At 48.7% G+C, this 12338-nt stretch overlaps 6 protein-coding genes across 6 annotated transcripts; 3 read left to right on the forward strand and 3 right to left on the reverse strand.

Annotated features, from left to right (window-relative positions):
- Nucleotides 1-86: 86 nt before the first annotated feature.
- N7469_004467 (CSN8/PSMD8/EIF3K family protein) lies at nt 87-1133 on the forward strand (the record flags this gene model as incomplete). The annotated part of the gene is made up of 2 exons (XM_056643387.1): nt 87-284; nt 563-1133. The coding sequence occupies exons 1-2, from the start codon at nt 118-120 to the stop codon at nt 1131-1133; spliced, it is 738 nt and encodes a 245-aa protein (XP_056502799.1). The 5' UTR covers nt 87-117.
- Nucleotides 1134-1835: 702 nt separating this feature from the next.
- On the reverse strand, nt 1836-3192 carry N7469_004468 (small subunit rRNA maturation protein TSR4; the record flags this gene model as incomplete). Its single annotated transcript, XM_056643388.1, has 3 exons — nt 1836-2850; nt 2913-3003; nt 3081-3192. 3 exons carry the CDS (start codon nt 3190-3192, stop codon nt 1836-1838), a joined length of 1218 nt encoding a protein of 405 aa, XP_056502800.1.
- Nucleotides 3193-3433: 241 nt separating this feature from the next.
- N7469_004469 (putative prenylcysteine lyase) lies at nt 3434-5196 on the forward strand (the record flags this gene model as incomplete). Its single annotated transcript, XM_056643389.1, has 2 exons — nt 3434-3572; nt 3662-5196. 2 exons carry the CDS (start codon nt 3434-3436, stop codon nt 5194-5196), a joined length of 1674 nt encoding a protein of 557 aa, XP_056502801.1.
- A 363-nt stretch (nt 5197-5559) lies between these two features.
- Nucleotides 5560-8184, reverse strand: grc3 (uncharacterized protein; the record flags this gene model as incomplete). The annotated part of the gene is made up of 4 exons (XM_056643390.1): nt 5560-7146; nt 7203-7514; nt 7567-8087; nt 8148-8184. The coding sequence occupies 4 exons, from the start codon at nt 8182-8184 to the stop codon at nt 5560-5562; spliced, it is 2457 nt and encodes an 818-aa protein (XP_056502802.1).
- Nucleotides 8185-8543: 359 nt separating this feature from the next.
- N7469_004471 (DNA-directed RNA polymerase I subunit RPA34) lies at nt 8544-9591 on the forward strand (the record flags this gene model as incomplete). The annotated part of the gene is made up of 2 exons (XM_056643391.1): nt 8544-8785; nt 8844-9591. 2 exons carry the CDS (start codon nt 8544-8546, stop codon nt 9589-9591), a joined length of 990 nt encoding a protein of 329 aa, XP_056502803.1.
- Nucleotides 9592-9842: 251 nt separating this feature from the next.
- N7469_004472 (sugar porter family MFS transporter) lies at nt 9843-11623 on the reverse strand (the record flags this gene model as incomplete). Its single annotated transcript, XM_056643392.1, has 4 exons — nt 9843-10232; nt 10288-10935; nt 10991-11429; nt 11547-11623. Coding segments are annotated over 4 exons (1554 nt in total), but the record flags the coding sequence as incomplete, so codon positions are not given.
- Between the last annotated feature and the right edge of the window lie 715 nt (nt 11624-12338).

Below are 12338 nucleotides of genomic sequence, written 5' to 3' on the forward strand. Positions count from 1 at the left end.
AGAACTAACCCCTTTCGATTATTCCGCCTACCCGGGCCACAATCAAAAATCCCACCAAAAAGACGTCCACGGACAAAGCAAAGACCCGCACTCACATCCCCCTCGTCAACAGCAAAGATGGTCGCTTTCGACAAGTGTGAGACCCGGCCGGCCCATATCGATGCCATCCTCAATGGCCTCGATCGGTACAACCCCGAGACCACCACAGTCTTCCAGGACTACGTCCAGCAGCAGTGTGAGGACAGGACCTTCGACTGCTACGCCAACCTGGCTCTTCTGAAGCTGTAAGTTGGTTGACTTTCTTATTCTCAGTCATATTTGAAAAGCCGGTGCAAGAATTTCTATGATGAATGAACTTTTTCAATCACGTTTCCTATTACCTGACAACCTGTTGCGTACGGGGAAGTTGAGAACTTTCAACCTTTTCTGAAACCAATCCAATGCACACCATTGGCATTCGGGATACTTGTACCATGTGCACAAAAAAAAATCCACTTGTCTTGCGATTATGCAAACACGACGGAATTCCGCAGAGCTGACATAAAATGAACCTGTCAAACAGTTACCAGTTCAACCCCCACCTCCTCCAACCCGACACCGTCACCAACGTCCTGGCCAAGGCTCTGACCGTGTTCCCTTCTCCCGCCTTCTCGCTCTGCCTCGCTCTGCTCCCCACTCACACTCAGCCTTTCCCTACCACCTCTGAGGCCCAGGCTGCCTCCCAAACCTCTGACTTCGTCGAGTCAGTGCAGAAGCTCTCCCGCCTCTCTACCCTCCTCGAGTCCGCCCAGTACACCCAGTTCTGGTCTACTCTGAACTCCGATGACCTCTATGCCGATCTGACCGCTGATGTTGCCGGCTTCGAGGAGCTGGTCCGCATCCGCATCGCCGTCGAGGTCGGCAAGACCTTCCGTTCCATTGCTGCCGATTCTCTGGAGCAGTGGCTTGATGTGCGCGGCCGTGAGGCTCTCAGCAAGTTCGTTGCTGATGTCTGCGGCTGGAAGGTTGAGGGTGATGCCGTCCGCGTCCCCACTAACAAGGAGAACGAGGCTCGCAGCGAGGTCAAGAGCGAACGTGTCGGTGTCGACATGTTCGGCCGTGTCATCCGCCGCGGTTTCGAGCAGGCTGCCTAAGCCATTCTTTCTTTTACTTCCTCTTCTCAAACTTAAACGATACTTTCCCTCCAATCCCCCTTTCTCGTTTTAACTATTTTTCTCCGTCCTTTCTCGATATGCGAGGGACTTCCACCCCCCCCAAAAAAGAGAGACATGAGTTCATGAATCCCCGATCCGTCGATAAGACGGTGATAGAGTTCGCATGGAGGAGGCTCGGAGATGAGTCGGGATCTGGCGCAATCCGGCGTTTCTTTTCCTCGATTTCTTTGCTCCCCTGTTTTGTATTGGGATCCTGTGTTTTATTTCTGTTCTGATATGAGCGGATGATGACGGGGACGCGTGAGATGCCCATGTTCATACCATACCTCCTATGCCCAGTCAATCTAGTTTAGAGTTGGCCTGCTACAATATAAAACATACAGAGTCATTGCTTCGGAGTACTATCTGTAGACACGGATAAGTAGTACAATGCTAGTAAGGGCAGAGATTTTACCACCACCCGGGCAGTAAGCACTAACTGGTATCTACTAGGTTCCTAAAGTAGGTACTTACCACGAGGTACTCGCTGAAAGGCTACTCTGAAAACAAATGTGTATACTACCTGGTCCCAAGTTTGTATTTGTTCAAGTTGAGAATACATGATGTACCAAGACTATTTTATGCAATTCCGGTTTCCCAAAAAAAAACCTCAAGGGTATATGTAGTATGAACATAGTCTATCTATTTCATTTCTTCCCATTGTACACCAGCCCACTCCTCTCTCCAACCAGTGACACCAATTTTCTGCGGCGCACAGTCTTTAGCACAAACCCCAAGGATGATAGTGCCCCATTCCATTCCCGCATCGTCCTTACCAAGTCCCACGCCTTCACGTCCATCTTCAAGCACACTGATAGCATGTGGCGTAAGCTGGAGTTCAAATACCCGCTCACTACCACAGTATTCGCAGTGTGGGATGCTGCCTCGAGCTGTGGTTGTCACTTTGCCCACGGTAGGATCAGGATGCAAGCGTGATCCCACCTGGTCTGCGTAGGAATACAGCAATGGCGCACCTCGGTATTCGTAGCGGAGGATTTGCTCAGGGTTGTGCGCGAGGCGGGTAGAAAATTTCATGAAAGCCTTGTCAAGTTCCGATTCGAAGGTATCCTTGAGATCGGCCGTACCACCACTTCCCTCCTCATCCATGGGTTCCATCTGGACATTATCTGGAACGGTGGGCGTCGAAGGTCGAGAAAGAGTTTCGTATTCTGCATCCAGGAAGAAATTTTGGTATGGGGTTGGGAATTCAGATTCAGCTGGCCATGGTTTTTGGACACCGGCAGATTCAGGAGCTTGTTTGATCGCCGCAGCAGGGTTTGTAGATGGAATGCTGGACTCTTCTGGAGAAGAGAGACGAACCTTGTCAGCGAAGGACTCGGCCAGCTCGTTTGTCTCGTTCTTGGTTGGGGGTGCGGGGGTTGCGGATTTCGGCGTCGCAAAGGGATTGGCACCGTCTGATGGAGCACCAGGGTTGGAGGAGAAAGGGTTTGCATTCGCGGAGACACTACCTGTCAGAGATGTGGCACCAAATAAACTGGCGCCGAGATCCTGCTTGGGTTTCTCAGGTGCGGGTGCAGGTTCAGGTGCTTTCTCTGCGGGTTTTCCTTCTTGTTTATGGGACTGAGGGTTCTCCAGATTGATTTTGCGAGTTGCGCGATATGCGCGAATACTACCAGGCTTGCGATTGCATGGTTTTCTAGGGCATCCGAAGAGGTACAGTCGGCGTTCGTCATTAGGGGAAGTGATCAGGGAGATCACCGTGCAATTCGAGGAGTAGGATCATAGGGCGATTGCAGACTTTGCAGTTTGCAAATTCGCCGGGAGGAGGAGCGTCGTTGTCTAACCATTTCTATATCAGGGACATTTAATATCAGCACCTTGAGTGTGGATATTCAACAATGTGTCAAGGGAAGCATACAGGCCAACCGCCCAGATGACTGATTGTGTCCTCAATCACCTCATCATTGGCATAACCGAGGAGCACACCAGTCTCAGTGAAGTCTTCATCAACACTGGAGTCACTGTCGTAAGGGTCCATTCTGCCAGATTGAGAGGTCGTGAAGACAAAAAAGAGTGTTGCTTTGGACTGAAAGCCCCGCCGCCTTCAAAAAAATGCTGCGATAAGCGATACGCGCCCCACATTGGACTGCTGGTAAAATACAGGTAATATTACCGTATTATGGACATACTCCTGTACTGATCCCGTGCTCGATCGACCTGGCACATCTTGTCTTTACAGCATTCTAGTCTGCGGGCACCAAATCAAGAAGGCAACCAGAATGTATTCATTACAAAGATGGAGTTGCCTTCTTTTTATCCTCGAGTTACTGAGACTCGTTTCAAGCAGCTATGTGGATCAACAGCAGCAGCCGTTGCGGCCGGCTATGAATGACGTCCCTAAGCGGGTCGCCATCGTAGGTGAGTACCCTGAAGTATCACAGTTCTTTGTACGATAGAGATTTATCATTCAACATATTTTAGCAAGACAGAGCTAATGGCATGAACAGGAGCTGGTGCTGGAGGTTCTTTTGCAGCATATGAGCTGCGTAAACTCGCAAGCAAAGCTGGAGTCCCCCTCAACATTACTATCTATGAGCGCGCCTCGTATATCGGTGGCCGCTCAACAACTGTCAACGCTTTCGAAGACCCAGCCTACCCAATTGAATTGGGCGCCTCAATTTTCGTGCAGGTCAATGCAAACTTGCTGAATGCATCACGAGATTTCGGTCTGAACGTACGCAGCGCTGACTACGCCCGACCCAAGGAAGCTGCTGACTCCATTGGGATTTGGGATGGGACACAATTTGTATTCACTCTGAAGAATGAATATAGCTGGTGGAATATTGGCCGGTTATTCTGGAGATATGGTCTGGCACCACTTCGCACCCAGAATCTGATGAAAAGCATCGTCGGCAGGTTTCTGCGTCTCTATGAGGAACCAATTTTCCCGTTCCAGTCACTTACTGAGGCTGCGGCGGAAGTTGATCTTCTGGATTCAACTTCGACAACCGGAGCATACTTCATTGAAAATAACAACATCGGAAAGCTGTTTGCCAGTGACATCATTCAAGCAAGCACGCGGGTGAACTATGGACAAAACTTGGCGGTTATTCACGGCCTCGAGTCAATGGTCTGTATGGCAACGGACGGAGCAGTTTCAATTGATGGTGGCAATTGGCAGATATTTGATGGCGCTGTCAAAGCCTCTAATGCTGAAATACGATTAGACACGACGGTTACAGCAATTGAGCGAAATAATTATGGCACAGTCCACATTACTTCGCATCCGACAGGCGATCTGGACTCAGCTCAATCTTCTGAAGTGCTCGAGTATGATGAGGTTGTCATTGCAGGGCCACTGCAGTACTCTGGAATTTCAATTTCCCCTCCACTCGACCATATCCCAGACGAAATCCCTTACATCAAATTATATGTCACTCTTTTCTCTACTCCGCACCGCATCTCAGCTGCATACTTCGGTCTTCAAGGAGATAATGTCCATGCCCCAGAGACGATCCTGACAACTCATCCTGAGACCAATTGGCCCAGCGACGACCCTTCAGGAGTTGGACCCGCTGGGTTCTGGAGCGTTAGTACTCTGCGCACGGTGACGCAGACGGTCATCAAGAATGGAGAAGAGCACCAGGAGCAGCATTACGTGTATAAGATATTCTCGCCCAAGCGGCCATCCGCTAGAATGATTGCAAAGATGTTTGACATTGAATATGAGGACAGAAGCTCAGTGGCCATTCCGCGCACCAATTCGAGCATTGGTGATCTCCCCAAGAGTGAAATTAGCTGGTTTCACGAGAAGGTCTGGAATCCGTATCCAGTCCTCTACCCCCGAGTGACGTTTGAGGAGTCGCTTTTGGCTCCGAAAGTGTGGTACACAAGTGGAATTGAAAGCTTTATCTCGACTATGGAGACAAGTGCGTTGATGGGTCGGAACGTAGCGGCCCTTATGCTGAAGTCCTGGCAAAAGGAGGGCGAGCAGACCAATATCAACGGTGATTCATCCTCTAGTCCGAGGACCGAGCTTTGAATCTCTCGTGTACTCTATTTGACATCTTGAATTTTGTATCGATCACTGCCATATTGCATGAAATATCACTCTCAATTCGTACGATTATAGTTATGTTAAGGTTGCCGAGTAGAAAACTCGATTCAGCTGCTACTATGATCTCGCATCACTGCGCTACACTGCTGCTATCGATACAATCCACTTGACACTATCAGAGCACAGTAATACTGTTCAACAATTTCATGAAAAGGCGGAAGAATAAAGATTCGTAGCCAAGGCGAATAGGCTCGTTGAAGCTGTGTGCATGAAAAGGTATAATTACAGCCAGCAGTACTAGATAAAAGATGTCCTGTAGAACCCTGTTTCTAGCATGGCAAGAGACAATTACCAATCGGTCTCACTCTCGCTCCCTGGATATGCCTTCTTCCGCAACTTCCAAAGGGATTTCTCACGGCGTGCAGCTGCTTCACGTTGTTGGCGACTATGATCCTCCACAACCGTCATCCAGGGTACATTGCTTGCGCGTCGTATCCTTTCACGAAGAAGAGACAGAGTATGCTTTTGTGTGGCCTGGTCCTCAATCTGGTCATCACCATTCTTCTTTGAACGGGAAACCAGCTGTTGATACCGTCTCTCTGCTGCTCGAGCTGCATGGTACTCTTCACTGATGGCCCAATTAGGGTTATCGAGAGGCCCGCGCACGAGCACGATACTGCGTCCTTGTTCCAAGGTATCGGAGATGCGTGACGGGCTGATGGGCGTAGAAAGCTCCAGGTTTTGAGAACCAACATTGACGGATCGAACAAGTGCCAGTCCAAGACAATTAGATGTTTTGGGGTCTAGGGGAGTGCAGCTTCCGGACCCGACGAAGAGATACGGGAGATTTTCGGGAGATCTGACCCCCAGATCTTCAGTCGACGATGCTATTTGTGCGACCGGTTGATCCGAATCCATTTCAATATCTCCGTCCTCTTCGTAGTCACCATGATCGTCAGATTCAGATTGTCCTTTTGCTGACGATGAGACTCCGCAAAGTGCATTTGGCGAATTGACCTCCACAACTGCGACAATGGCGCCCTCGATCACTTCACGGATCATTTCAGGATTTATCTGAGACCCCATGACCATAATACCGGTGATACCTTGTTTTTCACCGGTATATTTGACGGCAATGGGTCTTGTGCGAGAGAGAGGAGCGTCGGACCAGAGTGGATTGCCGAGAGCAGCAGGATGAGATTGATGAAAGTAGGACTGAATCTGCATTGAGCGTAATTGGGCACTCGATCGACTGACGAATTCAGTAGGCTGAGACGGCAGGATAGTCATGGGCACACGAGCCTTGTTGGCAGCCAGACTAAGTGGTTCCACGACCTCAGAAGGACCCTTCTCACTCATGTATACGACATCCGACAGACCAAGGCAGCCAACCAACCATGTAGCTACCTCTAGTCCTTGCCCAAATATCCAACCCGGATAATTGACAATTAAAGGACATTGGGGGTATCTGGCCAACAATGAACGATACTGCTCCAGCAAATCCATAGTAGCCGTCGCATAGTGATCGGGATCTTCCTTGGGAGAAGTCGCACCAATGTAATGCGCCCTCACCATCTGACCATCTCGGGATCCGTCTAAAGATGGGTGAGTAAAAGGAGGACCAAAGAATGGGGCCTTCAAGTGGGCGAGATAGACCTGGCCCATAGGTGCGAACTCAGGCTGACCCGGATCCAGGTCCAAGAAGGCGACGCCATCGGTATTAATGTATCCATTGTCCGTCTCAGGAGCCGGGCTCAAAACATGATTTAGAAGGTAGCGACTAAAAGTAGACTTGCCAGATGCCTTTGGACCACAAACCAGTACTCGAAGGGATCCTTGCCTCTGAGAAAGAGCCTTCATCGATGCACTCCATTTCTTGTCGAGATGAAGGGGCCGTAGGTGTCTTTTTAACGGATCATCTGCTGATGTATAAAGCTAGAAAGAAATTAGCAATGGGCCGTGATGGCCAAAGAGTCACGAGAATTACTCACCACTGAGAAGCTTCGGCGTGAATCTTTTGCCGCTCCCTTCAAAGTGACCTTATCGGCAGCTGTATTTTGTCCATTCCAAATCCTTTGATACAAAGGAGAGATATCTCGAAGCCGAGCTAGCCCATTGTTACAGGACTTCAATTCTACCTCGGCCTCTCCATCGACACCAGAAACGCATTTGATGACAGGCAAAGAGTGGGTTGAAGGAGCATAGATTCTATAAGACTTTTTAGATGGGTGTAGCTTGGCACCCATGAGACTGATAACACCTCTCTTGACCCAAAGATCATATTGACCAAGAAGCGCCATGTTCTACAGTCGATTAGTATGCTTCGACAGAACTGAATACTCAAGTAATACATACCATCTTTTCTCTGATACTGACGCACAGAGTGCTCTCGTCCGCGTATACAATATTGCTCTTCCCGAGGCGTACTTTAGACAGTGGGAAATTCTGGATTTCTGTTGAGGTGTCTGCTGGAGACTCGTAGCCGTCAGCTTCCCCAGCAACAGACGCGACTTCGTCTTCAGTCATGTTCTCCGGTCCATCAACATTGTTTCTATTCGACTCCTCTTGCTCTTCGGATTCATCTTGCGATTGAGAGACAGCCTGGGGAGACTCGTGTCTCTTGGATCTAGTAGTCCTCCTTTGATGCCCTTTCGCAGTCTCCGTCGAGACTGCGGCATCCTGCTTCTTCGACGACCTTGTTCGCGGGCCTCGAGTTTCCAATCCACTAGTCTCCTTTGCTTCGCTTGCCTCTACAGAGCGACGTGGTTTTTTAGACGGTGGTTCTGTCACAATCTCGACGTCGACATCGTTTTTCGGCGTCTGATTCTGCGCTTGCTGCTGTCGAGCTTTGCGCGCCGCAACGGCGCTCATGGGGGCTGCGGGAGACATATTAATGCGGGTTCCGTAGTCGCACGATCAGTACATATAATTCGTACCAGCAGCTTGTTGCTTCTCGGCCTTTCGCTTCACCATATCCAATCAATTGTGGTGATCTTGCAGGCAAAATTGGAGTTTCCAATGGTCCATCGGAAGTTGATAATGCGGCGAAGCTGCTGATAAGCAAAAAAAAGAGGCGGGTGGTCCGTGCTCCCGCGGAGCAGAAAAAAAAAGATTGGCCTTGCGACTCCAACCCTTCAACGTCGCAGGCACTCGGTAGCTGGGGACAATTGCACAGTCAATTGGCTAGTGATTGTGAGCTTTGGGGTTTACTCACGTAGGCTTCGACTTTACTTTTCCCGCACGCTCAATTTTGTTGGCATCTTGCGACCAGCGCGCATCACTGCAGATATCGCTGTCTACTTCTTCAACTGAACGTCATCTTGAAGCACACCATGGCCGCTTCATCTTCCTCCGATAGCGACAGTAGCTCGAGCCGATCGACGTCGCCCGAGCCTGATAACAAGCAGAAGCAGACCATGAAAGGCGCATCAAAAACGAAGGACGATGTTGAAGATTCCGTTTCCTCTGATTCCTCCGATTCTGACAGCTCGAGCGCCGCTTCGGATTCGGATTCGGATTCGGATTCGAGTTCAGACGAGATGGATACAAGTGAAGATACTCCACAGGCCAAGCAGTGAGCTTTTTCTTTATTGGAATACGGAAATTTGGTATGCTAATACATAAACTTCTAGGGCGAACTTGTCTGCGTCGAAGCCATACAAGGCACCGGCTGGCTTCAAACCCGCAAATAAACAAGCCACGCCATCCTCTAGCTCCTCCTCTCTACTTTCCGATCTGCGTGGCAAGCAGGTCATCCACATCACTGCTCCAGCATCCCTCCCACTGTCCAAGGTGAAGGAAATCTCCATGTCGAAAATCATGAAGGGAGAGCCTATTCTTGAGTTTGAAGGCGTGAAATACGGTATTCCGGCTGAGTCTATCACCGAGGAAGGCTCAGAAGGCAAGAACTTGCTCGTTTACGACCAAGATACCCAGAGCTATGTCAACAAGTCGGACAACGTCCCGAGTTATCAAATCCAAGAGATGTTCAGCCTACCAGGCTCTTTAGGAGGAGATATTGCTAAGGTCGAGGCACTTCGTGATACAGTCAAGCCTCCTCGTCCACAGCCAAAGAAATTAAAAATGCGCTTCCGTCCTGTCGGCAGTCTCCCTAGCGAACCCGAGACGCTTGGATCCAGCTCGGAGTCAGAGTCCGAGGAGCCTTCTTTCAAGGTTCCCCCGGGTGATAATGAGGAGAAGCGCAAGAGAAAGCATCACCACACCGAGGGCGACGCTGCTCAAGCAACAGGTCTACCTCGAAAAAAGTCAAAGAAGCACTCATCACAAGAAGATGGAGCTGCCGCTGACGAGAGCAAGAAGTCGAAGAAGTCTTCCAAGGACCGTGAGGAGAAGAAGCGGAAAAAGTCCAGCAAGGCATGAATTGGCGTTAAGGTTTGATTATCTAAAAGATATCTTTGTTACTATGATTTACAGGACTTCAATGTACACTTTACCACTTTGATTATTTGCTACATGAGCCTCTCTTTATTTTTCTCTGGGTATATGACAAAAAGTTTCAAAGTATGTATTAATCCAGCAACCAAAAAATCCGACATTGATGCAGAAATACTGCCTTTAAGAGACCAATCTCGCTGTTGGAGATTTTGTAACTTGATTACACGTCACGAACGTTGCTTTATGTTGATATGGAAGTTTTCGTGCACGCGAACAAGCTGTACCTTTTTGCCATCAGGACCGAGAACAGCTCCTTTCTCGCTTATATCAGAGGAACTGCGTTCGGCTGCCTCCCATTCGGTTCCAGCGGCAACCTCAAGATTCTTTCCTCGGGTCTCTTTGACAAAGAACCAGCAGAAGACGGTAGCTAAGACGTCGAATCCCATGAATATCAAGAAAGTGTTGGCACCTACATTCTGAATCATATATGGACTTGCGAAAGAGAAACAGAATGACGATGCCCAGTGGGCCAGCATGCTTACAGCCAAGCCAAGTGCACGAATGCGTGTAGGAAAGATTTCAGGGACATATGCCCAAGGGAGGGGACCCCACGAACAATTGTAGATCTATATTTGTGTTAGAAAACATGTCTCATACCGAAGTATGAAGAACATGACGTACCATGATATCCAAGTATATCATTGCGACGGTAGCCCTTCCGGCAGGAGTCACATTGGTGGCAGACTGAGTGGGAACATAGTCCACAATCAATGCAGTAATTAGCATGCAAACAGCCATTAATGCTGATCCACTGACCAAAGTCATACGCCGACTGATACGCTCAGCCAATACCCAGATGAAAAAGGTACAAGCAATGACCTTGACAGCACCAAACAGCCCAGTGAGTAGCATGTTGCGGTTTGCGTCGCTACCGGCTATCAACTTGAAGTATTGCGGTGCAAATACAGCCAAAGCACTACTCCCAGTAGCATTCTGGAAGATGAATAGGGCAGGGCCAACAATGAAACGAAGACGATTGGCCGGTTCGAGAAGCTCACGGTACGAGAAGTTCTCCTTTTCGGCTCTCTCAGCCTGCAGGCCTAGCTGCGTCTCGGTGAACTCCTCGTGGGTTTTCGGAGTATCACCGCCACGCACCCAAGTAATTGCTTTCCAAGCATCCTCGGTACGGTTCTGGGCTAAGAGCCATCGAATCGATTCCGGAAGTGTCAAAGTGGCAATCAAGAGAATGCCGCCCGAGATGAGCTGCAGAGCGACAGGGATCTGCCACTCGTGTGAAGTGCCAGCAATGGAAGGATTCTGAGCCACACCCTAGTATGACTTGTCAATATCTATAAGAGTAACATGGGAAAGCGCCACTGCTTACATAGTCAACCCAGTATGCCAGGAAAACACCCCATGCGTATAACCATTGATAGAAGGAGCCACATCGACCACGAATTTCTTTAGGGGTCATCTCTGCAGAGTACATCGGAATCACGACACTCTGCCCACCCATTCCTAGGCCAGAGATAATACGGCCGACATACCAGGCACCTAGCGAGTGAGTTTTGATGACCTGAATGATCACGCCAATGACGAAAAGAGCAGTTGAGCCAATGATACATAGTTTGCGCCCATATCTGTCAGTGAGAGGATAAAATAGCAAAGCTGCAATAAAAGAGCCTAATTGTTCCAAACCGACTGTAAGAGACGATACTTTTGATTTATGAGCCGCTGTGAACCCGAAATCATCTTGGAAGGATTTGTAGGTTAAGATACCGCCTGCAATGCCGGAGTCATAAGCCGAAAGGAACGATGAGATACTGTGAGCAATATTATGATCAGTGGGTTTTCATCTGATGAGACCTCTATGAGCTCTGTTCTCTTTATACTAATGCCCAATAAATTTTATCAACTTCAATGGAGTCTTGAGAACTTACAAAACAATGGCGGTCAAATGATAGGCACGTAAAGTACCCAGGCGAGTATTCAACTCTGGGATTGCGAAAAGACCCATGGCTACCTGTTATAAATAGGTAGTGAATATTGTATACTTACTAGATATTACTAGTAAACCGATGCAAAATCAACACGACCAAGGCGTGGCCAAGACGGAGCATATAAAGCTTCGCATCAACACAACAGCCCAATGAGGCACGAGGAGGATTCTTTTGCGTGCTTTATCATTCTGATCCAATAACAACAGTCTTTCTTGTTGATTGTAGTCTACAGTCGGTTGAAAGTTCTAGAGATGGTCGATGGGAACCATTGCTCGCATTGAAAAAAGCACGCCTTTGTTCACCACGATGGTGTTACGGAGCCGACAGGCGAGAGGCGGCCATAGTTCATTTTGCCTCAACGATTCAATAAAGCCTCAATCTCAGGATCAAATAAGACGGCTTCAGAGGATCTCAGAACACGCAAGCGCAAAATTCCGTACCCGGGGCCGGTAGCCGAGCGTACGACTGTAGCAATATCGATTATTGATGGTGATGATGTGATGAAGTGTTTGCCCAGTGGTCTAGATTCCAGCTCTCTTTCTTCTTTTCCCTCTATATTTTCAGCGCGAAATTACTTGAAACTGGAATTGCAGTTGCACGCCTAGTCGTAAGTTTTAGTGACATCGAAGATCAATATAGTACATCACATAAGTATGTGATGTAGATCGATCACTAGTTATGTGTGAACTACAGTGGTGTAACATTATGTCTGTGAATTCTTGAAAACTGTTC

This window comes from Penicillium citrinum (assembly GCF_028827155.1).
Source record: "Penicillium citrinum strain IBT 23319 chromosome Unknown utg000003l:1.0-4596430.0:1.0-4598250.0, whole genome shotgun sequence".
In the NCBI taxonomy this organism is placed as follows: Eukaryota; Fungi; Ascomycota; class Eurotiomycetes; order Eurotiales; family Aspergillaceae; genus Penicillium; species Penicillium citrinum.